Source organism: Staurois parvus, unplaced genomic scaffold (genome assembly GCF_062004578.1).
Source record: "Staurois parvus isolate SC_StPar_1 unplaced genomic scaffold, SC_StPar_1.0 ptg000564l, whole genome shotgun sequence".
NCBI classification, from domain to species: Eukaryota; Metazoa; Chordata; class Amphibia; order Anura; family Ranidae; genus Staurois; species Staurois parvus.
In genome coordinates, this window is record NW_028318360.1 from 8,087,569 (window position 1) to 8,113,222 (window position 25,654).

The window sequence follows — 25,654 nt, forward strand, 5'->3', positions numbered from 1 at the left end:
CAGGAAGTCGAGGCTGGGGTCATTCCTCATCTGGGACTGTTCATCGATAAATCTACAGAAGTGAATAAATGGGGGAAAGGTGATGTCATGCTCTCTTTTGTACCTTGAGACTGATGCCGCCCACTTTTCTTGCAGACTGTATGGTAGCTTCACGACAATTGGGTTCACTCCATGAGCTGTATCCAGGTAGCACAGCCCGGACAGACGAGGGTCACCCTTGGCAAGCTCCAGTTCCATGAGCAGATCACTTAAATCCTGAAGCTTCTGGACATCCTTGAGATTGATTCTTGGAACGTTCTGCAGTCTCTTGAATAGGGCCTTCTCTATTGCTTCTGCACTGCCGAAGGTACGTTCGAGTCTCTGCCAGGCGGCAGCGAGACCTGCTTCTGCTTGTCCCATGTAGACAGTTCTGAGGCTCTTGACGCGATTTGTGGAGCCTGGGCCCAGCCATTTGATCAAGAGGTCAAACTCCTGCTCTGCGGTTAGGTTGAGGTTAGCGATAGCGGCCTTGAAGGTTGCCTTCCAAGCTCTGTAGCTCTCTGCACGGTCATCAAATTTTGAGAGACTGGTGTTGATTAGCTCTCTGCTCACCATAAACCTGGCAAACTCAGACATATCTGATTTCTCACTGCTTGTGGCCATGACGACTTGTGATGCCCCTGGGGCGTATGGGCTGCCTGGCGTAAAGGGGTGAGATGCTTCCGGGTAGAATGATGTAGCTGCAGGGTTGAGCTGTCGTTTAGCCTCTGTATATTGTGATGACTGCTGCTTGAGCTGTGGAGGTAGGCCAGAAAATGCCTGATAGCGATCTTGCTGTAACAACCGTCCTTGAGAGGGCACTTCCGGGTAACGGTTATTAGGTTGCTCGGGTGCTGTGGGTGGCACTGGTACCGCAGGTAGAGCTGACTTGCAGGTTTCAGTGTTCTCGGCTTGGACGGTACTGCAAACTGGGGGTGGCGCAGATACCTGATTCAGTACATAGTCACTGGTGCGGTCAACTGGATCATCTATCTCCTGTGGTAGCGAGCAGACTGGATCAAGACCTTGGCTCAATGCTTGCTCAAGTAGTCTTACTTTAGTTAATGCAATTTCCTCCTGCATCTCTGATTCAAAAATCTTTATTCGAGCCTCTGCTTCTGCCCTCTTGGCCTCTGCCCTCTTGGCCTCTGCTTCTGCCTCTGCCCTCTTGGCCTCTGCTTCTGCCTCTGCCCTCTTGGCCTCTGCTCTTGCAAGAGCTTCTTTTTCTGTGAAGGAGCGTCTCGCTTTGGATTGCTCTGCGTTTATGCGGGCCTCTAGTAATCTGTCGCTCAAGGCTGAGCTTCTTGAGCACGATGATTTGTATGACCGAGAGGAATGTTTAGATGAATTTGATCTGTGCGATCTAGTTTCTTGCAAATGCGAGATACGGAGTTCCGCTTTACTTTTAACATCCAGCACCATGACGTCTCTTTGTCTGTCTATTGATTCTGCCTTGCTCAGTTCTGATAGGGCTTCATCGATATTAGAGTCTTTTAGAAAGGTTATATACCTTGTGGACAGTCTCTTGTATCTTTCTTGAGCTGTGTCCAGCCGCCCGATGGCAACTTGTAAACTTGTGGCATCACCTGAGGAGGATTTAAGTCCGGAAATGAGGGAGGAAACTCGTTCCCATTGCTCCTCCAGGTTATCACATAGCTCATCTTTCGTGGTGTGATAATTTTCAATGACCTTTACTGTCGGTTTGAGAGAGCGTCTTGGTCGCATGACTTGTTCTGCTGGAAGTGTGGATTCTGTTCCCTGCCCTTCATAATGATCAGTATCAGGTTGCATTTGCTTTAGCTCATCACTGGGGAACTGTGCAAAGTCCTTTTCGGCCATTTTGACTTAAGGTGCGCTGTCTCTTTAAGAAAATGAAGTTTTGAATTGGATGCTGAAAATCGCAGTACGGCTCCGATAGGGCACGTTGATAAAATTTCTAAGATGTTTAAAGTGAATTGTGGGGTTTTGCGGGCCACAGCAATGTAAGGAGCGTGCATAAACAGTACTTCTATTATGCGAGGAAAAGTTAATATAGGACTTTAGGAATGGCTTGGCGAGTTGTGGAGGACTTCCAGGCGAGACTATAGATACTGCGTATGTGCAGTGCTTCCGCATAGGCTTGTGGAACATGCACTGTAGCCGGGCAGATTTGCTGCAAGTGGGCCTGTTGCTAGGGAGATTCCTGAGTGTGGTACTGGACTCTGAGGGAATCTGTAGCGGGGTATGGACTTTAAGGCAGTTTTTGACTGTTCTGTCCCCACATGAAGGCGAATGAAGGTATAACTGATAATGGCTGTGTAACTTCCTACCTTCGTATCCAAGCAGTGGAGCAGACCGGACCGGCAGATGTTCAGGTTAGATGGATCCAAACGTATACACAGGAATGAAATCAGCGTGGGTTTATTTGGTCCAAAATACAGCGACAAACAGTGATACAATACTGTAAGGTAGTAGAGGTATTGATGCTGTCCTGTGATATCTTTCCTGAGGCTAACTGCTGGTCAAAAACTGATGCCTTCACAAGCCCAGGGTATTGAATGTCCTGTCACACAGCTATATAGCAGATAAAATGGCTGCAGGAAGTGACCAGAACCAAGGCTTGCCTAAAACCACACCCAGCAGAGAAAACACTTACTAGCTATAACAGAGGCATGCAGCATGCAAATTCTGGCCAGCAGATGGCAGCAAGAGATCAAGACATAGAAACAAACCTGGTGAAATAAGAATTGGTGATACAATGCACAGTTAAATAACAAATATGAGGGGAACAGCACAGTGAGCGGATACCTGAAATTGACAGGTACCCGCTCCCACTTCCGCTGTGATCGCCTAGGCAATTGGAAGAGGTAGTTGTCCTCCCCCCTCGCTCCCCGTAGTCTTGTGGGACACGTGACAGGTCCCAGAAGACAACGGGGCCATTCAGGAAGCGCAGCACTACTCTCACATGCACGGTGGGCACCCGGCTGTGAAGCTGCAAGCTGTCACAGCCAGGTACCCACACTGAAGATGCCAGCGCCTGGAATACAGGACGGCTGCAGCGGGGGCAACGCGGGATCATGGCACAGGTGAGTGGCTGTTTTTTAAAAGTCAGCAGTTACAGTTTTTGTACAGAGTGAGTGGAACTCCGCTTTAATGAGAAAATATAATTATTGTTCAGTTATTTATTGGTCAGTTATATTTTAATACTTTTGTTTATAATCTAAAGTTGTTTTCATTTTAAAATAATTAGTACAGAAAGCATCCATGATTTTCAGTTTGGAAAACATTTTGGGGTTTCTAATAGAAAAGCCCAGCACTGCCTTTAAGCTTGTCACCAGCTGGTGCATATCCAACTAAATTGGATGGTCTGGACTCTCAAAGGAAGAAGTTGTGTCCTTCCTATGTGACTCATACTGCAGTCTGTGTAATCTGATCTCCCTCATGTTTAGATGGTTTCCCTTTAAAATATTTAATGTTTGAGGGGCATGAGGTGAACAAAATGGGAAACTACTGCATAGCCACATTGCTGCAATTTGACCATTTGAAGTCCAGGCGCTACATATTCTGTTCTTTGTGATTGGATGCATTCTGCCCGGCTGGAGTAGGCTGTTGTTGAAAATGCTTACATATCAGTAGGAGAAGATATACTTTTTTAAGATCAATGTGTCACATCTCTTCACCTAATTCCTCACATTGGGTAAAGTTCTTGAAAAATGTAGAAATCAATACGTTATGCATTCTTACTTTAGGCTAAAACAAGCTGGCTGATTCTGAAAGGAGATGTGGATGTCAGTTCTACAGACGCAGACACGCGGTCACTCTGCCTCAGTTCCGGAACCTACAGAGGTTCATCCCAGAGAAATGCAGGAGATCCCTCCTACTCAGGTGAACTGGCACAGTGTATAAATGCCATATATTATACTGGATAATACTGTATATGTACTGTACTGTATATATGAATACCCCTGTTCAAGAGGAACTCCAGTCTGGCCAAAACAAGCATCAATACAGTATATAAAACCAATATTTGTACTTACCTTTTATGCCGTAACAGGGAAGGCAGCGTACAGATTAGTTATTATCTGATACCTTTAGAAGCCCTCATAAAAGGGACCATTTATTACCTTCACTTAGGGTGAATACCAGGCAATGGGCTTAATTCACAAAGCCTACACATCAGGCTAAGTATTCTTCTTTTCAAAAAAGTTAGTTATTTTAAGATCTGAAAATTATAGTCACATTGGTAAATTAGGCATCGATAACATGGGCATACTACAACGTAACACTTCCGAGGGCCTTATTTATCCACATAGGGATGCACAGGTGTTCCATGCATCCCTGTGCCAGTCCCATTCATGTCGATTTGGACGGTGGCTGCACAGATACAGCCGTTGCTCCCCATTCGATATCCGTGCAGGTGTGGGTGCACAGCCCTGAACGCAGACACACCTTTGCATCCCCATGCGGGTGAATATGGCCCTTGCACGGGTGTATGCTGTAGTATTACATTGTGACAGAGGCCCTAGAGAGCCTCAGCCTTGTGTCAGAGTTTTGTGATCTGAGCCTAATGTCTGTTTTTGTTTGTATAATTTAAACTCTACTTTTTGTAAATGTTTTATTTGTAACACTGAAATGCATGTTTCTTTATTAAATTTTGTAAGATTACAAATTAGCTGAATGTCATACTTTTCATAAATGAGAGGTTTTCTGAGTTTTATACTGTCCCCCAGCATGTCTGTATCCACTCTCTGCATTGTATAATGCTGAATGACAGCACGACTCATGAAGGGGCAATTACTGAAGAATCCCAGTGCATCATGAAAGCTGAATTATCTTTTCACAGTAAATAGCTTTGGCCAACTAAAGACGTGAAGTGGCCAGAAACATAAAATAAAATTTCTTCCAGTGTATCCAGCAGTCCCGCAGAGACTGGTAACAGTTAAGTCCCTTTAGAGTTGTATAAAATCATTGCGTTTTATTATGAGACCATTTTAAAGTGAAAGGAGCCTGAATCTCAGCAGGTTAAAGTGTGTATGAACCTAAAATGTATTTCTTCGTATGTTTGGCATCATGTCTCCCTGTGTACAGTTTTCTTTAGCAAATAATGTTTTGTGAATCTGTTGCAATGTTTCTCACCTGGAGATCCTACCAGCAGTTCCTGTTACAGGCTGACAGTCCTGGGCTGACTTCATTGCAAATATCAGCAGCCTGGTCAGCCTGCCATGTGCATTCCTTCATTGGCTGGTGCCTTTCTGATCAGCAGCCTGGTCAGCCTGCCATGTGCATTCCTTCATTGGCTGGTGCCTTTCTGATCAGCAGCCTGGTCAGCCTGCCATGTGCATTCCTTCATTGGCTGGTGCCTTTCTGATCAGCAGCCTGGTCAGCCTGCCATGTGCATTCCTTCATTGGCTGGTGCCTTTCTGATCAGCAGCCTGGTCAGCCTGCCATGTGCATTCCTTCATTGGCTGGTGCCTTTCTGATCAGCAGCCTGGTCAGCCTGCCATGTGCATTCCTTCATTGGCTGGTGCCTTTCTGATCAGCAGCCTGGTCAGCCTGCCATGTGCATTCCTTCATTGGCTGGAGCCTTTCTGATCAGCAGCCTGGTCAGCCTACCATGTGCATTCCTTCATTGGCTGGTGCCTTTCTGATCAGCAGCCTGGTCAGCCTGCCATGTGCATTCCTTCATTGGCTGGTGCCTTTCTGATCAGCAGCCTGGTCAGCCTGCCATGTGCATTCCTTCATTGGCTGGTGCCTTTCTGATAGACTTGGTAAGCAGCCCAACCGGAACTGAAGGAGAGCACATGGTAGGGGCTTAGCGTTGTCAGCCTTCAAAAGCAAATGCTATTACTGGTTAGAACTCTAGGTAAGGGCATTTTCAAAAGATGCAGAAAATATTTTAAATCTTATTTGCTTAGGAAAACTGTATACAGGGAAACACGATACCAGACATACTACAAATAGATTTTGGGTTTACGTTAACTGAGAACTGGGAGAATATAATGAATACCCCAAATATCGTTTTTTGAATCATCCCCCTTTAGTTGCAGATGACACCAGAAAACCAAGGAGTGCAAAACGATAGTTCCAGTGTCACTTGTCTGCCATGCTGGAAGAATTTCCATATCTCTGCCAACGTCCTGATGTCCTTACATGGACAGCTGTTGATAGATCCATTAGGATTTTGGCTCCACTAAGCATGTTCCTCTACATAAATGGCTGCTGGCCAATAAATCATGCCCTTCTCTACTTTTTCTTGCTTCCCTTTCACTCTAGACCCCTGGGTGGTACCTGGAGAGATAGAGAGACTGTACTTTGGTGGAACCTATACTACAGTGGGAAAATGCTTCAATGTTCCTATGCATAGCTCGCATGCTACATTGTATCCAATTTTGAATGTACCCACCATGTTATAAGCAATATGCTTTATCACTTTTGGATGCCAACTGTGTACCTTGTACCATTTTTTGCCCTTGTTTATTATAATAAAAATGTTATTATGTAAGAAACTTTCTCCATGAGTCTAAGGGCTCAGGTACACTGAAGCTGATAAACTCACGTTCAGGAGCTTTTTTGCATTTTCTTTCAGCAGCCCCTGAACTCTCCCTAATGTTTTCCTATGTGTCCATGTACACTATGTCGTTTACAGGCAGTTGAGTTTACAGTTGTTTTTTTTTAACGCACCAAACTTGCATTCAGGAGTAGATTTTATCAGCGCGTTTCAAACGCCAAACGCTTGTAAACGTGACTAACCACTTTCAAAAGCATTTGCGTTTACAAGCGTTTTTTAACTGTTCTATATCCAAATGCTGTCCAGAGTCTTTTTTTCATCATCAGAAATGCATGCAAAGCGTTTACCATGTATTCAAATGGACCTTCACCCTGTTCCAAATTATTATACAAATTCTATTTAAGTGTCACAAAGATTAAATATTTTGCTTTTCAGTTTAACTCATGGATGGCATTGTGTGTCAGGGCTCTTTTGATCACTGAAAACAATCTCGGACACCTGTGATAATTAGATTGGCAGGTGAGCCCAATTTAAGGAAAAACTACTAAAGGACGGTGTTCCACATTATTAAGCAGAACACCATTTTCAAGCAATATGGGGAAGAAAAAGGATCTCTCTGCTGCTGAAAAGAGTGAAATAGTTTGATGCCTTGGACGAGCTCGAGCTATGAAAACATTAGATATTCATGAAAACCTGATCATCGCACTATTAAGAGATTTGTGGCTGATTCAGAGCACAGACGGGTTGGTGCAGATAAAGGCACATTGAGGAAGATTTCTGCCAGATCCATGCATCGGATCAAGAGAGCAGCTGCTAAAATACCATTACATAGCAGCAAACAGATATTTGAAGCTGCTGGTGCCTCTGGAGTCCCACGGACATCAAGGTGTAGAGTCCTCCAGAGTCTTGCAACTGTTCATAAACCTTCTATTTGGCCACCACTAACCAATGCTCACAAGCAGAAACAGCTGCATTGGGCAGAAAAATACATGAAGACTAATTTTCAAACAGTCCTGTTCACTGATGAGTGCCGTGCAACCCTGGATGGTCCAGATGGATGGAGTAGTGGATGGTTGGTGGACAGCCACCCTGTTCCAACAAAGCTGCGACGCCAGCAAGGTGGTGGTGGAGTGATGTTTTGGGCCGGAATCATGGGAACAGAGCTGGTCGGTCCCTTTAGGGTCCCCGAAAGTGTAAAGATGACCTCTGCAAAGTATGTGGAGTTTATGACTGACCACTTTCTTCCCTGGTACAGAAGGAAGAACTATGCTTTCCGTAATAAAACCATCTTCATGCATGACAATGCACCATCTCATGCTGCAAAGAATACCTCTGCATCAATGGCTGCTATGGGGATAAAAGGAGAGAAAGTCATGGTGTGGCCTCCATCCTCTCCTGACCTCAATCCTATTGAGAACCTTTGGAGCATCCTCAAGCAAAAGATCTATGAGGGTGGGAGGCAGTTTACATCCAAACAGCAGCTCTGGGAGGCTATTCTGACATCTTGCAAACAAATTCAAGCAGAAACTGTCCAAAAACTCACAAGTTCGATGGATGCAAGACTTGTGAAGCTGCTATCAAATAAGGGGTCCTATGTTACAATGTAACGTGACCTGTTAAAATGTTTAAAAAGTTAAAATGTTGTTAAAAGTTTGATTGAAATAGCTTTTGATTTCAGTAAATATGCTGCAAACACAACAAATGCCAATTTTCAGTTCTTTACAACCTATAAAGTGTTTTGAAACTTACTGTGCGGAATAATTTGGAACAGTGCATTGGAAGTGTTTTATGTTTAAAAAAATCCTGTTATCATTAGGAGGTTTGTTCAATAAAATGTGAATTGTACTCTTAATAGTTGATAACATGAGAATTATGCTGACTGTTATTTACATCAATTATTTAGGTAAATGACAAAAATATCATTTGCATAATAATTTGGAACAGGGCAGCAGCATTTGGAACACCAGCGCAGTCAGTTTCAGGTTTTGCGTGAAGGAAAAAATGGCAGAATGTGCCGCATTATACTCATGATGGGATCCATAGTGAATACAACCAGAAATGACAGGTCATCTCAAGACATATTGATCTCTATGCTTCTGCTCTCTCTATTCTTCTCAAAATGTCTGAAATAGTTAATTTTTTACTGTTTTTCAGTGCATTCTGGGCATTTTGGAAGGTCTCCTGAAGTTATCTTTAAAAAACGCTTCTAAACGCAAACGCTCATAAACGCGGTATGCAAACGTGGCTAAACAGACATTCTTTAACCTACATTTTCCAGCAGTCAGTTTCCATCATTCAGAAGTGTTTTCCAAACGTCCCGTGTACATGGAGCCTAAACGTGGCCCAAAGTCTTCAGGGTTTTGTAGCTGGGACAAGGCAGTAGTGTAGACCTGACCACTTGATCTTTTTCATTACCTAGCATGTAGCGCTATCTTATAGATCCATTTTTCATTGCTCAGCCAGCTTATTACTTTGCCTCCAGTTCTGTGTTATGTGATAGACAAGATGCTTCTTTTAGGGGCATTTTGAAATATACAATGTAATATGCTTTTGTTACACAGGGCTGCCTTACTCCAAGTCTGCATCACTTCCTGGATATGGCAAAAACGGACTAAACCGGGTAAGTCATGATGGTTGGTATAGTCATCGGGATCGGGGTCTTAATCTGTGATCCCTTCTGCTACACTAGTGCTGAACCTACGCTGCTAACCCCCTGCCACTTTGCATGTCTATGACTGTAGATGTCGTGCTTTACCTGCAGCTGTCATTTATATCTACAGACGTGTGTTCTTTACACATTGATAGATGTAGAGCTAGCAGGAAATGAACCCAGCCACTAATGTGCAAAGAGAATTCAGCACATCAATATATAATATCATACACAGAGTAATAATAATACACTTAGTAACAGAATGGGAGAGTCCATTGTACTTCTCAAAGTTTGACAAAAATCTAGGATTTGTTTGACAGATAAAACAATCGAATGTTCCAAAGAGTAACTATAACCACTTACCCTCCAGAGGATTTACCCCTCTTCCTGACCAGGCCATATTTTGCTACACGGCGCCGTGTTACTCTAACTGACACTTGTGCAGTCATGCAACACTGCACCCAAATAAAATGTATGTCCTTTTTTTCCCACAAATAGAGCTTTCTTTTGGTGGTATTTGATCATCTGTGAGTTTTTTATTGTATTGCGCTATAAACAAAAAAAGACCAACAATTTTGAAAAAAAGCAATGTTTTTGATTTTTTGCTATAAAACATATCAAGTAAAATTATTTAAAAAATCAAATTTCGTCATAAATTTAGGCCAAAATGTATTCTGCTACATGTCTTTGCTAGAAAAAAATCCCAATACATGTAAATTAATTGTTTTACATGAAAGTTATAGCGTCTACAAATGGCAGTATATGTATTGGAAATTAAATTTTTTTTTATACTAGTAATGGCAGCGATCAGCTACTTATAGCGGGACTGCGGCGGGCATTCTGACACTTGGGGGGAACTGACTTGGTGTCACTGACATCCCCAGTGACACCAATACAGTGATCAATGCTAATGAAAAGCACTGACACTGTATTAATGACACTGGGCAGGAAGGGGTTAACATCTGGGGTGATCAAAGGGTTAACTGTGTGCTGTTTTACTATGTGCTGTGTATGTTTTACTGTGTAAGCATGCTGCTTTGTATTGCTCTGCTATGCAAAAACACGCTACATGTGTTTTAGCAGCGTCTCCATTGAACTCTGTTGTAGCAAAATTGCTGTTGTCTGGAAGTTTCTGCTTAAATCTTCTAATTAAGCAATATAACATTGTGGAACCTGTCATTTATCTGTGAAATGGGAGACTGGTTCACTGGCCAGAACAGATTTTGGCATTCGACAATTGAATGACAGAGGATGAGTTTAGCACCTGGAAATGTCAAGCTTTATAAGATTGTGTCTTATATATTACCTATAAAGGCCATCTAAAGGGAACCTGTCATGAATGATTGAACAGCAGCAGTGCACACTACCTTGGGCACTCCGGTTGCGTAGTTCGCAGTGCTCCCCAAAAAGCGAGATAAAGAGGACCCTGTAAGATCAGAAAAAGGTTACCTGACATTGCCTGCTTGTTCTTTAAAATGCAAAAACTGGGGGTCATGCTTATCCTTGATTTATAACACAAGAAACACTAAATCATAACAATTATACAGACTAGGAGTTTTGACAAAACTGACTTGATACTTGTTCCAGGTCAATGATTCATAGGGTAGTACGATGAGGATGACAATGACAGCGTTGGGGTTGAATCGTCAAAAACAAGTCAGCAATGGCTTCTTGTGTATTCCTCTGCTGACCCATCCCCTTTACAGATCTTGTGTGCTGTATATAATTGTGGACTCTGTGAGTGCTGGAGGGACATTGGATTCAAAACAGAACTCAAGTCAGCTTTACAGCATGCGTCTATCCAACTTTTCCTAAATACTCTCATGTGGGCTGTTTTTTGCCTCTTTTTTTGGCTGCAGTGAGCATTGAGACCATTGGAGCCTCAGTACACAGCACACCAGACACTCATTTCCTCTAATTCAGCCTTTCTCAACCTTTTACCTCGGAGGAACCTTTGAAATAATTTTCAGTTCTGGAGATACCACTTCTAAACATGATTATAGTGCAAGAAAACCCTAATTAGAACTGTTCTTAAAAATGCCCCCCCCCCCCCCCCTTTCCTCTTACCTAACTTTATAACGAAACAGATCTCTGTACTTACCTATCTTCAGTCCGCTGCGGTCTGATCATGTGATCCTGCAGCTCTGTGTAAGGGAGCGCTCGACAACGGCTGTGAATTCCAGGAGTCATTATGTCATCCATATGCTTCCATAGCCCAGCATAGTCAGCTCTCCCTCCTCCCCCCTGCAGCAGCCACTGACTGATACAGGGTAGCTGATGCTGTAGGATCATGTGAACATAATACAAATAGGTAAGTCCACACATCTCTTTTCTATGCAGGTTAGGCAAGATAGGTAGGTGGAGGGGAGAGGGGATAATTTTAAGAATAGTTATAGTTAGGGTCACATTGGTATGATCAGTAAGTTGTAGAAAGCATTAAATAAAAGAATAAAGAATGTGGCATACTTAGCATATTTGACACATAGGGCAGATTCTTTTTTATCACCTTTCATGGTGCAATAAAATAATTATTATGCAACAAAATTATTTTCAGTAATAATCTTGAAATTAAAAAGTTGTGGTGCCCGCTTACATTAGTAGCCTGTGTGGAAGGGACCCCCTGCATTGGTGGTCAGTGAAAAAATTCCCTCTTACATTGGAAGTCAGTGTAATTGAGATGTCAGTTCACCATTGCTCATTGCTCATGGAACCCCTAGGAACATCTGGAGGAACACTAGCTGTGAAATTCTGTTCAACTAATATCTCAAAGCAGTATCTAACTAAATGGAAATAATTTATAGCAATAATAAACATAGTTTCAGAGGGACAGTGAGAATGTCTTGAGGATCTTCATTCGAAGTAATTGCAGCTCTTCAGTTCTAAAAAGGTTGCAGTTTTCTCAGTTATATATCTAGGAAATGAATTATTGTTTCTTTGCAGTGCTATTAAAAATTAATTCAGTTGTCAGACATGAGCGGATTCATGTTGATATTACAAAGATCAATAATACTTATTCCTGAGCATTCACTGGAAACTCATCAATGAGGGGGCACTATTCCTCCTACTGACATCAACAATGGGAAACCGGACTGTCAACTCATGGGGCCCCTGGGCAATAGGGGATCATGGGGCCCCTGTGTCCTTGCCCAAACTCAAGAAAGCCTATGAAAAAGGTACCAGGGGCATCTCATGGGGCCCCCTACTAACCCCGGGCCCTCGGGTAGTGCCCGAGTTTCCAAATGGTCAGTCTGCCCTTGTGGAAAACTATTCCTCCTACTGACACCAACAATGAGAAACTATTCCTCCTACTGACATCAACAATGGGGAACTATTCCTCCCTCTGACAACAACGATGGGAAACTATTCCTCCCTCTGACATCAACAATGGGGAACTATTCCTCCCTCTGACAACAACGATGGGAAACTATTCCTCCCTCTGACATCAACGATGGGGAACTATTCCTCCCTCTGACATAAGTGATGGGGCACTATTCCTCCCACTGGCATCAACGATGGGGAACTATTCCTCCCTCTGACATCAACGATGCCGCACTATTCCTCCCTCTGACATAAGTGATGGGGCACTATTCCTCCCTCTGTCTCACTGAGACAGTTTTTACCTACTTACAGGCTGTCAGCTTCCTTTCCTTTCTTCCAGCCTCCATCCTGGAGGCAGAGCCCCCTTCTCCGGGGTCCCCTCACAGGTTACACAGTGGAACCTTCAATAATCCATCTTCCACCCGACTCCCCTTGCTGGCTGGCTTTTCCATATTTATAGACTGGGCTTCCCACACTGCTAGAACCTCCTATCTGGGATTGGTCAGACTCCTATGAATATGCAGATCCAGGTCTCCACCCCTCTGCCCGCTAATTTCTGGAAGCTTCGATAGACCTTCAAAACCAGAGGGAGGCGATAGAGGCCCAACCTGCTGAGTCATTCAGACTAACCTGAGCTTGATCCCTACTCGGACATGCTCACTCCAACTACTGAGTGAGCCATTACATTTTTCTAACTCTCTAGCACCACTAATCCCCAAACTACAGCCCACTTGTTGCCATAAACTAACACCTGCAAAGAGAAGAGAGGGGGATTCTTTTAGCATCCTGCTGACAACAATGTCTGGAAGGCATCCTTTATTACTCTCACTGACCACTGACAAAGGGGCATTGTTTACTCCCACTGACCACTGACACAAAGTGTATTTTTTTAGTCCTACTGACCACTGACAAAGGAAGATTTAGCATTACTTCTACTGACTACCGATGCAGGGGCATTTATTACTCCCACTGACCACTGATGTAGGGGCATATTTCTCCCCCTGACATCCCACGCCAGGGCATTTTGTTACTCATAATGACCACAGTTAGTCCCTGACCCTTTGTGTAAATATTTTGGGGACCACTTTACTAATGAATGAGTTAACTTAGGCAGCAATTTACAGGTTATTAAATTGCACATTTCTTTGCATTGCATGAATTGGAAATTGTAAGAACATATTAAAATCCTAGGATACAGTCAGCTAAAGTGCCACAATAGGTTGTTAAATGCAGTAACACAGCACAATAAATTAGATGTTCTAAAATGGAATCGAGCAATGGCTTATTTACTAATGAAGTTGAATATGTTTTAAAATTCAGTACAAATGCATATGCAAGAAAAATGAATGTATTTCAGAGAGCCTAGTAAGAATTAATGCCAGTATAACTTTTCTCCTCCAGGCTACAAATTTTGGTCAGTACGTGGATGATGATGCCAGCTGGGGCATGAAAGGTACCAACCCCCAATTTAATGTTTGTTCTTGTTATATACTAAGAGGAGAAATCCCATTGCTAAGGCTTATTCATCAAACTGTGAGGTTTCCTTTGCATTTAAAGTATTCATTTCTGTGGTGCACCATCTTGTCATTACCTTTGTCTGTCCATTTTTCCATGCATTTCCCCATGTGATTTTTTTGTCTATTGATTTAGAACAGGGATAGGCAACCTTTCAGTAGTTTGAGATCTACCTGGACAATATGGAAATTAAAGATACCCAGGCGCATGGAGGGTAGTGAGGCCGCACCTTTTAAAAAAGAAAAAAAAAACCCATTAAGCCCCCAATAAAAAGACATTATGAAGAACACATAGTGTGTTACAATAGTATACTCTGCCCCCTTTCACATAATTTCCTATCAGCCCCCACCATAGTGGCCTCTGGCCCCATACACAGCAGTGGACTCTGCCCTTCATATCATCATCCCCCCCGCCCACTGTAGTGTCCTATGCTCCTCTGTCCTCCCCATTGCAGTGTACCCTGCCCCTTCACATCACTCGCCACTGTAGTGTCCTCTGCCCCCCATAGCAGTGCTCTCTACCCCCTTCACATTCCCCCCCTCCCCCCACTGTAATGTCTTCTGCCTCCCCCCCATAGCAGTGTCCTTTTCCCCTCTGCCCTTCCGCCATAGCAGTGTCCTCTTCCTTCTCCACATCACCCACCACTGTAGTGTCCACTGCTCCTCTGCCCCCCAGTAGCATTGTCCTCTGCCCCATTCACATCACTCCCCATCCCCCCACTGTAGTGTCCTCTGGCCCCCCACACAGCAGTGACCTCTGCCCTTCATTTCACCATCCCCCCTCCCCCCTGCCACTGTAGTGTCCTGTGCCCCTCTGTCCTCGCTATTGCAGTGTACCCTGCCCCATCCACATCACTCCCCCTCCCCCCACTGTAGTGTCCTCTGGCCCCCCCACACAGCAGTAACCTCTGCCCTTCATTTCACCATCCCCCCTGCCACTGTAGTGTCCCGTGCCCCTCTGTCCTCGCTATTGCAGTGTACCCTGCCCCTTCACATCACTCTCCCACTGTAGTGTCCTCTGTCCCCCATAGCAGTGCTCTCTGCCCCCTTCACATCCCCCCCCCCCCCACACTGTAATGTCTTCTGCCCCCCACCCCCATAGCAGTGTCCTCTTCCCCTTTGCCCTCCCCCATAGCAATGAGAATGGAGAGCAGGAGGGTAGGCAGCACAGTATTCAATGGAGGGCGGGAGTGGGAACTGCTGGTGCTAACTTTTCATATCAACAAGCTGGTGATTGGTTGCTAAGACCACCCAGCTTCCTAACAACCAATCACCTGTTGTTTAACTGCAGCAGCTCCTGATCCCATCCTCTGTCTACTATGCTGCCTCCCGCTCTCCGCTCTGCTGTGAAGTGAGTGGCAGAGGCTGAGGGGAAGCACCGGCGGCTGTCTTTCAGATGTACCGATTGGCTGCCTGTGATCAACAGGTAGATCGTGATCAACAGGTTGCCGAGTCAAGATTTAAAGGATTCTTTAGTCTGGTTATTTATCCAGCTCTATGGGCACACAGCACTCTCTACAACCATGGTAGTTCTGCCACTAGCAAGCAGTTAGATTCTCCAGCAAAAGGAAGAATATCATTGGCTGTTATAGAGCGTTTGTTTGAACACTGGGCACCTTATAATATAAAGGAGATCATACAGAGCAGGAATTATTTCTAGGGCATCTGTATAGTTCATTGGTGATGTATATCAATGGACCCCTTGGTTTCTATCTGCTGTCACTCTTTTGAGCTTCCATATAAACTGAGTAAAGTGGTCAAGGATTGGATGAGGCAAGAAATAGCCATAGAAAGAAATAAGGCTCTAAATATGTATGTCTGTGTCATAACATGGTGACCCGCCATATTGCTTGGAGGGCACTAATGGATGCAGGCACATAAAAATTACATTTTACATGTTGGCAGTGGGCATTATGACTGCTTGAAAATATTTTTGTTTCAGGTTCCAGCCAATGTTCAGGGGGATCAACACAGGGATTTTTAATCGTAGTATCTTAATGTGACACTTAATGATATTCTTCTTCTCCAATATAATCCACACATCCACTACTTAATGTCTCTGTTATCTATTTTTAATGAAATTATTTCTTAATATGTTTTTCTGCCTCCTTATGATGTCCTCCGTGAGTTCCTGAACCTCTCCATTTTCCACTTACTTCTGTTTATATGAAATGAGCAGTGCATGTTAGTTGCGGTCATGTACACTGATCTATGCACACTACAAATTCCATAGTCCACCTCAGGAGCGAGCTATCGAGCCATGGAGAACAAAGGTAGTTACCCTCTAACAAAAAGTTGGATTATAGCAGTAAAAAAGTAATTTGGAGGAGGCTAAGAGTAATGGAAGGAACTATTTTGAGTTAAGAATACATATCTAAAAAGGAATATGCCAAAAGCTCTTTTGACCCTACTTCTCCTGTGGGTTACAGAAGCGCAATTAGTTCTGCACTCCTATGACCCAGATTTAGCCGTCAGCAGGCTAAAGTCCACTGTTGACTAACATCACAGAGCCAGTCCAGGCTCTGCAGGGATCTTGACAATAATGTTGAGATCCACCCAGATGCCTGACCACACCCTCTACAGCCTGGCGCACCATCAAGCGCCGGAGGGGCAGAGCAGAGAGCGGTGACTGACAGTTCTCGGGTCCGCTGGTGACTGAGCGATCAGCGGTCTTTTATTGCTCAGTTCCTGGTGTAGAGGTGGCGGGGGACCGATGCAGCACCGAATTGATGCTGCAGCCAACTAGGTGAATATGAATGTTTTTTATTTTTTTTTTAATTTCCCGTACTTCTCTTTTAAGTATCAATTTAAAAATCACTCTTGATTGACCAATATCTCACTTTGAGTGCACTAAATTCAATGTTTTTCTAATTTGATGACTGCAAGTAAAAGGTTAATGTCATCTACTGAGCCTTACAAAAGTCCCTGTGTGGTTTTGACCTTCCCACATTGTACATGTATACATTATTCCAGAGTAAAGTACTATGAACGCCCAGAGAATAGATCTCTGTCTACACATGTACACAGCATGTTCCCCATGTCGAGTGAAGCTGTCCTGTACTATATACTGTACATACAGATCAGCTTGTGTTTAATGCTCCATGAATCACTGTAAATTGATGTATTCTTATTAAGTAATTTAAATAATTGCTAAAACAAATGTACACACCAACATATTAATAATGAACATCGGGTGTGCTCGTCATCCTGCTCATGTGGTCTGATTTTTCCTCTCATGGAAAGTGAGACATAATTCATTTACGTGGTTATAAAGGCTTCCGGTTTTTACCCTTCATTCATTCTATGCTTGAAGGTAAAAAAAACTTTCTTTGTGCAGTAGTACCCCCCCCCCCACAATTACACCACCATTACAATCCAGCGATGTGCACGAGGGCCTCTCCAGGGACTGTCCATCCTCAGCTGTAAATCACAGTCAGTGAGCCAATGAGAAGATAACGAGGGTGGGGCCGTGTTCTGTGTGTGAATGGGCACACAGAGGAGTGGCTCGGGAATGAGCCTGCTTGGGTGCCCCCATAGCAAGCCGCTTGCTGTGGGGGCATTTGGCAGGCAGTAAGGGCCAGGAGCACCATCGGGGACCCATGAAGAGGAGGATTGGGGATGCTGTGCAAAACCACTGAGATATGCACACAACTGTACAGAACTTCCTAGTGTTGCCATACTGCAGGGATGCTTAACTTGTGGGCCACATGTGGCCCTCAAAAACCTCTGATGTGACCCTTGACATCAAACCAGGGAAGCTCATGCCCATGGTCAGCGAGCTGGGCTTACCGACCTGCCATCCTAGAGCATCAGAGTGCATCGAGCTGGGACTGGCAGCGGAGTAAGCAGGCAGCCATGGAGGAATAACTAGTTGCATGAGCCGATGCTTCCTCTGTAGCACCAGCTATAGGATGCCTATCCTCTCCATTTTCCTCCTGCAACTGCTGAAAGCCGGCTTCTCCTCCTCTCACTCCTGCTGGCATTCAGGAGCTGCAGGAGGAAAATGTTCTTTATGCTATTGAAAATAAAAAATTTGAAATTCTGAACCATTTAATTGTGGCCCGCAATTGGTTACCAAATCACTTAGGTGGTCCTCCCTCTTCAAAAGAGGTTGTTCACCCCTGCCATACTGCATATATACAGACATAGTATATTATATCATTTTTAAACCAAAGTTGATTTTTCTTTTAAAGCTGAATTCCAGGCACAAACATTTTCCTTTAAATATATTCCTCAATAGCTAGAGAGGATATAAATCTACTTTGTGTGTACCAAATTATTTTGTAAACCCAGATATTACCTTGTAAAGGTAGCAGTGACATCATCACTTTGCTGTACATAGCCTGTGTAGAGAGCAGAGCTGTAGGAGAGGTTCAATAGGCTCAACCCACTACAGGCTGCCTGCAGAAAACTATAGGAGGGGGCGGATACAAGACCAATCACCTTACACAAGAAGGGAGAGCTGCAGTGACTGATCTTTATTACAAGAAGTTCCCGCACAGAGGTAAAGCTTCACACTGGATTACTGCACAGTTATGAAGGAAATACACAAAGCACATCACGATCAATTCAAACAAGACTACACATGGCTCTTGTATTTAGCTAATATTTACTTATCCTGGTAGGTTTTAGCACAGAGGCAGTATTTCCTGGCTGACATTAACTCTTGAATTATTTTATTTGTTCCTGGAGATGGTATTTATTTATGGCTGCAGACATTTTAAATGACATTATCAAGTCACATCAGTAAATAAATGTTTTGGAGATCACTTTTTAATATCACATTTTCTGTGTGTTCTCTTTACAGAATACAAGGTAAGAGGAGCCACACTCTTCCAGTTTTATCAGCAATGTGTTGTATGTATTCATTCAACTACCAAGGTTGTATTCAGTAACCAAGTATGTTTGCAGCATCATAAATGTACTGTATGTACACATATCTACTGTAAGTTCAGCTCTGTGTATGGATATTACAATACTCTGAACACTTTACTATTATTATTATCATTACTATTAGCACTTTACAAAATAAAGGGAGACAGTACAGTTACAATACAGTTATTACAAGAGGGTTAGGGGACCCTGTTCATGAGAACTTACAATCTAAAGGGAGGGGCAAGTGATACAAAAGGTAATAACTGGGATACGTTGAAGAAAAAGTAAATATTCAGTTTTTAGGAGGAGGAGGAATAGGCTTCCTTAAAGAGATGAATATTCAGGAGTCGCCTAAAGGTGGAAAGAATAGGAGATAGCTAGACACTGGTGGTGGGACTCACCTGCTGTGTGGGCTGCAGTACCAGGGTTGGCCAGCGGGTGCTCTCAGCAGCCAGAAGCTCACTCCTGCAGTCAGCCAACACCTGGGGCTGATTGCAGGAGGTGTATTTAAGGAATGACCAGGCCTATGATCAGGGCCTTGGTGTATGTTTCCCATGAGCCCCTGTACCTTGTATCCTGTGCCTATCTGATTTGTTGCCGACTCTGCATTGTTCCTGACCCTGCTGACCGTCTCCTGTTTAACCCCTGGCTTGCCTGACCATCCTTCTGCCTGATCCTCTGTACCGTGCTGCCCGTGAGTTACTGAATCCGGCTTGTGACCCTGACTATTCTCTGCCTGATCCTCTGTACCGCGCTGCCCGTGAGTTCCTGAACCCGGCTTGTGACCCTGACTATTCTCTGCCTGCTCCTCCGGTACCTCACTGCCCGCACGTTGCTGACCTGGCCTGCCTGACTACGCCTTACGCTACCCAGACCATCCATCCATCCTGCACGGATCCAGCCATCCCTGCTCACACCTTCTGCCTCTTCACATCAGGCTTCCTACCTGCATATACCTCTGGCGGATCCCTCTACCATGAGCAGGTGTACTCAGGGGCCGCGACCTGGTTCCTGTCTGCTCCATCCCCACCATCAGGGGCCCTGGTGAATAAGCGGAAAGGGACTTAGACTCCGCGCCCTGGGGAATCCTGTCCTGAGGACTGCTAGGGGTATCACCAGATGGTCGTTAACAGAACCATATGGCCGGCCTGACCCTTCCACCTCTCCAGTCCTGACTGCGCCTGTGTTCCTGCACATACTAAGATTAGTGGAAGGTTGGTTTATTTACGGAGCGTTGTATATTTGGGTAGCTAATAATAAATTATATTATTATATCATTCCTGAAGCCTGTTACTTCCCTGTGTCAGTCCACACATTTCTGGTCATACCCGGATCCCTAACAGGTGGGTGTAGGGAGTTAGCAAGGATGGGAGAGGCTCTGGAGAAGTCCTGGAGGCAAGCATGGGAGAAGTTGATGAGGAGGGTAGAAAACAGGAGGTCTTGGGAGGAACGAAGAGGTCGGTTTGGGTGCTTTTATAAGATGAAGTTGGAGATATATGTGGGGGCGGAGATGTTGGTAGCTTTGAATGTTGTTTGAATTGTATTCCCTTTATTCCTTTGTATTCCTTTTCCTCTTTCTTAGGCCTATCCCTATGAAATGCTGATTGTAACAAACCAACTGCGGGTGAAGCTTCCAAAAGACGTGGACAGAACCAGACTGGAGGTAATGCATTATGTGTTTAGGGACAGGGGACCAGTCACCCAGTAAATGTGTACACTATGTGAAATCTAGAGCTCGGTGGGGGGTAGATCCGCTTTATTAAAGTTCAGCTTATTTTTAGCTTTGGACAGAGTGGGCAAGGCTTAAATCTGTCAGAACTATATTGCTGTTCAGGTCCTCATCTGGGTGATATACCTTTCCATCAGGTGTCGCAGGTAGAGGAAGAGATGGGATATCTCTCCTATGAGAACAAAAGCACAGTTGGTTAGTAGAGTTGGAAAGGATTAGAGCAACTTTTTATGCTTTCTTTGTCTTCTTGTCCTTGGTGACATCCATTCCCTCATTTCCTGTCCTGGTGACACTCATTCCTTGTTCTGGGGGCACCCATTCCCTTATTCCTTGTTCTGTGGACACCCATTCTCTTATTCCTGGTCTTGGTGACATGCAGTCCCTCCATTTTTGTCCTGATGACTCTCATTCCTTGTCCTGGGGACACCCATCCCCTTATTCTTTATCCTGGAGACACCCATTTCCTTATTCCTTGCCTTGGTGATATCCATTCCCTTATTTTATGTCTTGGTGAAACTCATTCCTTGTCTTAGGGACACCCTTTCCATTATTCTTTGTCCTGGGGACACTCATCCCCTTATTTTTCATCCTCGGGACACCCATTACCTTATTCCTTGCCTTGGAGGCATCCATTCCCTCATTTCTTGCCTTGGTGACCCTCATTCCCTATCCTGTGGACACCTATTCTCCCATTCCTTGTTCTGGGGACATCCATTCCCTTATTCCTTGTCCTGGGGACACCCATCCCCTTATTCTTTGTCCTAGGGATATCCATTTCCTTATTCCTTGCCTTGGTAGCATCCCTTCCCTCATTTCTCATCTTTGTGACCCTTATTCCCTGTCCTAGGAACATCCATTCCCTTATTCCTTGTCTTGGTGACATCCAGTACTTCATTTCTTGTCCTGGTGACTCTCATTCCTTGTCCTAGGGATACCCACCCCCTTATGTTTGTCCTGGAGACACCTATTTCCTTATTCCTTGCCTTGGTGGCATCCAGTACTTCATTTCTTGTCCTGGTGACTCTCATTCCTTGTCCTAGGGATACCCACCCCCTTATGTTTGTCCTGGGGACACCTATTTCCTTATTCCTTGCCTTGGTGGCATCCATTCCCTCATTTCTTGTCTTGGTGACCTTTATTCCCTTTACTGGGGGCACCATTTCCTCATTTCTTGTCATTTCTGGTGACATTGGGACCGGAAATAAGGGAAAATCTCTTCAATGGTTACACAGACAGCCATAAACTCTGCAAAAGTTAACAAGGTAAGGGTGGGTGTTGTAATTTACTGCACAGCAATATTAAATTCCTTGCTCACTCTGAACCCAAGAAAAACAGTACATTTGAAAACAGACAGATTATGCCTACATTTGGCAATCCATTTGGGCCTGACATTATGGGTAGCATTGGCAGCTATGGGTGTGTGGAGAAATCTGGTTGTGTGTTATACCCAGCATCCATAAGAACAAATCAGTGTCATGTTTGTATCACAATTATCTCATCACTTTTGCCTATAGCCGGTGTTTAGTAGATGGTACTTATATGAATGAGTGTCTCGTTTGCTGGTGGCTGTTTTTGGAAATATTTTAGTGGATTTCAAGTGCTTTACATGTGTATGCAAGCTTTAGGCATTTTTGTTTTAGCCAAGAAGAGGACCAAGCCTATGCAATTAATCTGTGCATGGGAAAATACACATTTTGCCTGGAGTTATTCTTTAACTGTATTTATCTTTTTGTCTGAGCCGTCTGGAGGTTAGCTTTAATGATAATTTGTAAATTTGAAAGTCCGAGTGAATTCAGAACTCCTGGTCTGTATGTTTGTTTCACACAGTAACTCAGAAAGAACTCTAGACATTAGATGAGCATGGCAGCCTGGCAACTAGCATTTTCAGAGGTGTCACAGTGAAGTCACAACTCCTCATTTTCATAGAATCAACCAATAATACCCAAGCGCTTGGGTATTATTGGTTGATTCTATGAAAATGAGGAGTTGTGACTTCACTGTGACACCTTAAATTCTTATCACTGGTGTTTTGTGATGTATCCTTCATTCAAAGTGCACATCCCCGTCACCACAAAGCTTATGCTCTCACCTTAAGAGTATACCCAACATACACTATATTGCGAAAAGAATTGGGACGCCTGAATTTACATGCACATGAACTTTAATGGCATCACAGTCCTAGTCTGTAGGGTTCAATATTGAGTTGGCCCACCCTTTGCAGCTGTAACAGCTTCAACTCTTCTAGGAAGGCTGTCCACAAGGTTTAGGAGTGTGTCTATGGGAATGTTTGACCATTCTTCCAAAAGCACATTTGTGAGGTCAGGCACTGATGTCGGACGAGAAGACCTGGCTCACAGTCTCCACTCTAATTCATCCCAAAGGTGTTCTGTCAGATTGAGGTCAGGACTCTGTGCAGGCCAGTCAAGTTCCTCCACCCCAAACTCGCTCATCCATGTCTTTATGCGCAGTCATGTTGGAACAGGAAGGGGCCATCCCCAAACTGTTCCCACAAAGTTGTCAGCATGAATTGTATGCTGATGCCTTAACAGTTTCCTTCACTGGAACTAAGGGGCCAAGCCCAACTCCTGAAAAATAACCCCACACCATAATCCCCCCTCCACCGAACTTTACACTTGGCACAGTGCAGTCAGGCAAGTACCAAAGTCCAGGAAACTGCCAAACCCAGACATGTCCATCAGTATTGCCAGATACAGAAGCATGATTCATTACTCCAGAGCAGGGGTGGACTGACAACTCATGTGGCCCCCGGGCAATAGGGGATCATGGGGCCCCTGTGTCCTTGCCCAAACTCAAAAAATCCTATGAAAAAGGTACCAGGGGCATCTCATGGGGCCCCCTACTGACCCCGGGCCCTCGGGCAGTGCCCAAGTTTCCAAATGGTCAGTCCTCCCCTGCTCCAGAGAACACATCTTCACTGCTCTAGAGTCCAGTGGTGGCATGCTTTACACCACTGCATCTGACACTTTGCATTGCACTTGGTGATGTAAGGCTTGGATGCAGCTGCTCGGCCATGGAAACCCATTCCATGAAGCTCTCTATGCACTGTTGTTGTGCTAATCTGAAGGCCACATGAAGTTTGAAGGTCTTTAGCTATTGACTCTGCAGACAGTTGGTGACTTCTGCCAACTGTGGTATTATATTTAGTAGCAAGGAAATTTCATGGATGGACTTATTGTACAGGTGGCGACATATCTCGGTACCACGCTTGAATTCACTGAGCTCCTGAGAGTGACCCATTCTTTCACAAATGTTTGTAGAAGCAGTTGGCATGCCTAGGTGCTTGATTTTATACACTGTGACCATGGAGGTGATTGGAACACCTGAATCCAATGATTCGGAGGGGTGTCCCAATACTTTTGGCAATATAGTGTATATTAGGTCATATGCGCCTTCCCCTTTAACTGGGGCTCTTGCTGTATATATCACAGCATCGATCACCACTCCAGTCACAAAATGATTTACAATCCAGATCCATCCTCCATAATGCTTCAGACCAGGACATCGGAAAGCTCAGAAAAAGGAAGAATATACAGGTGAAACTCAAAAAATTAGAATATCATGCAAAAGTTCATTTATTTCAGTAATGCAACTTAAAAGGTGAAACTAATATATGAGATAGACTCATTACATGCAAAGCAAGATAGTTCAAGCCGTGATTTGTCATAATTGTGATGATTATGGCTTACAGCTCATGAAAACCTCAAATCCACAATCTCAGAAAATTAGAATATTACATGCAATCAATAAAACAAGGATTGTACATAGAACAATATTGGACCTCTGAAAAGTATAAGCATGAATATGTACTCAGTACTTGGTTCTCTGCTCAAGAGTCCTCAGCCCTGGTATAGGAGTGAGCTGACTCTTGGGAGGAGTTATGTAATATAATATATAAAAAAAGTGAGCGCTCCTATGTCACGCATGGATAATGTGCATATAATCAATATCCACCAGGATCTCTATGGTAGGTGGAATGGGTGAGCTTCCATCTATGGGTAGGTTGGCCTGCCTTGGAAGGTATATGGTAAAGCTGCTAGGTCCAGCGGCCCCTTAGGTTGGATGGGTGCTCAGCCTGGATACAGGGCTCCCTCCCTCTGGTGGTTGTGGATCACATTACGGGTATCCTGCGAGTTAATTAGCTCCAATAGGAGTAGTGTAGTATAGTTGAATTTTATTAGGTCAAAATACGTATAAACACAGGGTAGTAAAACCAAGCTTCTATATCTGTTTTTACAATGCAGAGTATGCAGCAGTGATACTGACCCCTTAGATAAAATGGCCGCTGGGCTTCCTCGTGGCTCCAGGCGGATGTGACATCATGCTCTGTTGGTTCCTCCTAAATATCAAAAGGCCTTGATAGATGGATGTCAGTCTGGGGGTGTGAACCTTCCTAGGTAGACTGTATTTGCATGCAGTCCACCCTAGATAACACCCACATGGTGATGCCTAGCCTTCATGAATTGATAGAATTGAAAGCCAATGAATTAAAAAAGGTGGACCTAGGATAGTCAGCCTGGGGAGGAAAGGGCTAGATGATGCTGGATATCCTCCAGCCAGGAAGTGAGGCAGGCTCTGTCTGCCTTGCTACAGCTTTTGATTCATACTATGAGAAGCTCACAGTGTGCAGTGAAATCAGAGTAAGCAGTTTCAGTACAGAAGACCACTTTCAGCACAGTACAGCTTTGCAAGACTGAAGGTAGGGCTGGAGTTCACCTTTAACCATTCTTTAATAATCCAAAATTAGAAAGAAAGCTTTAAATCTAGGTTAACCCTTTAACCACTTTCCGTCCGGCCCATGTATATAAACGGCCATACGGGAGCAGTGCGGGGGCGGGTTTATAAATGGCCTCCCCGCTCCCTGCTTGTGTGCACTCCCTGGGAGCGCACAGCACCGCGATCCGGTGCCCGCTGTGTCCTCCTGAAACAGTGGAACACCGATTGTTGTACAGGACCTCTGTACGAGGTCCCGATCATGTGATCGCTGATTGGCCAATCAGTGATCACATGCAAAGTAGTAAGCAAGATGTCACTTGTGACATCAT

General features: G+C 44.2%; 1 protein-coding gene across 1 annotated transcript in view; it reads left to right on the forward strand.

Moving 5' to 3' along the window:
* ABLIM2 (actin binding LIM protein family member 2) overlaps positions 1-25,654 on the forward strand; it is a 298,016-nt gene that overhangs the window by 238,596 nt on the left and 33,766 nt on the right. The window contains exons 17-21 of the mRNA XM_089691577.1: positions 3,747-3,882; positions 9,067-9,125; positions 13,875-13,926; positions 18,795-18,802; positions 20,445-20,525. Coding sequence (XP_089547703.1) covers positions 3,747-3,882; positions 9,067-9,125; positions 13,875-13,926; positions 18,795-18,802; positions 20,445-20,525 — 336 coding nt within the window. The remainder of the gene's footprint in view (positions 1-3,746; positions 3,883-9,066; positions 9,126-13,874; positions 13,927-18,794; positions 18,803-20,444; positions 20,526-25,654) is intronic.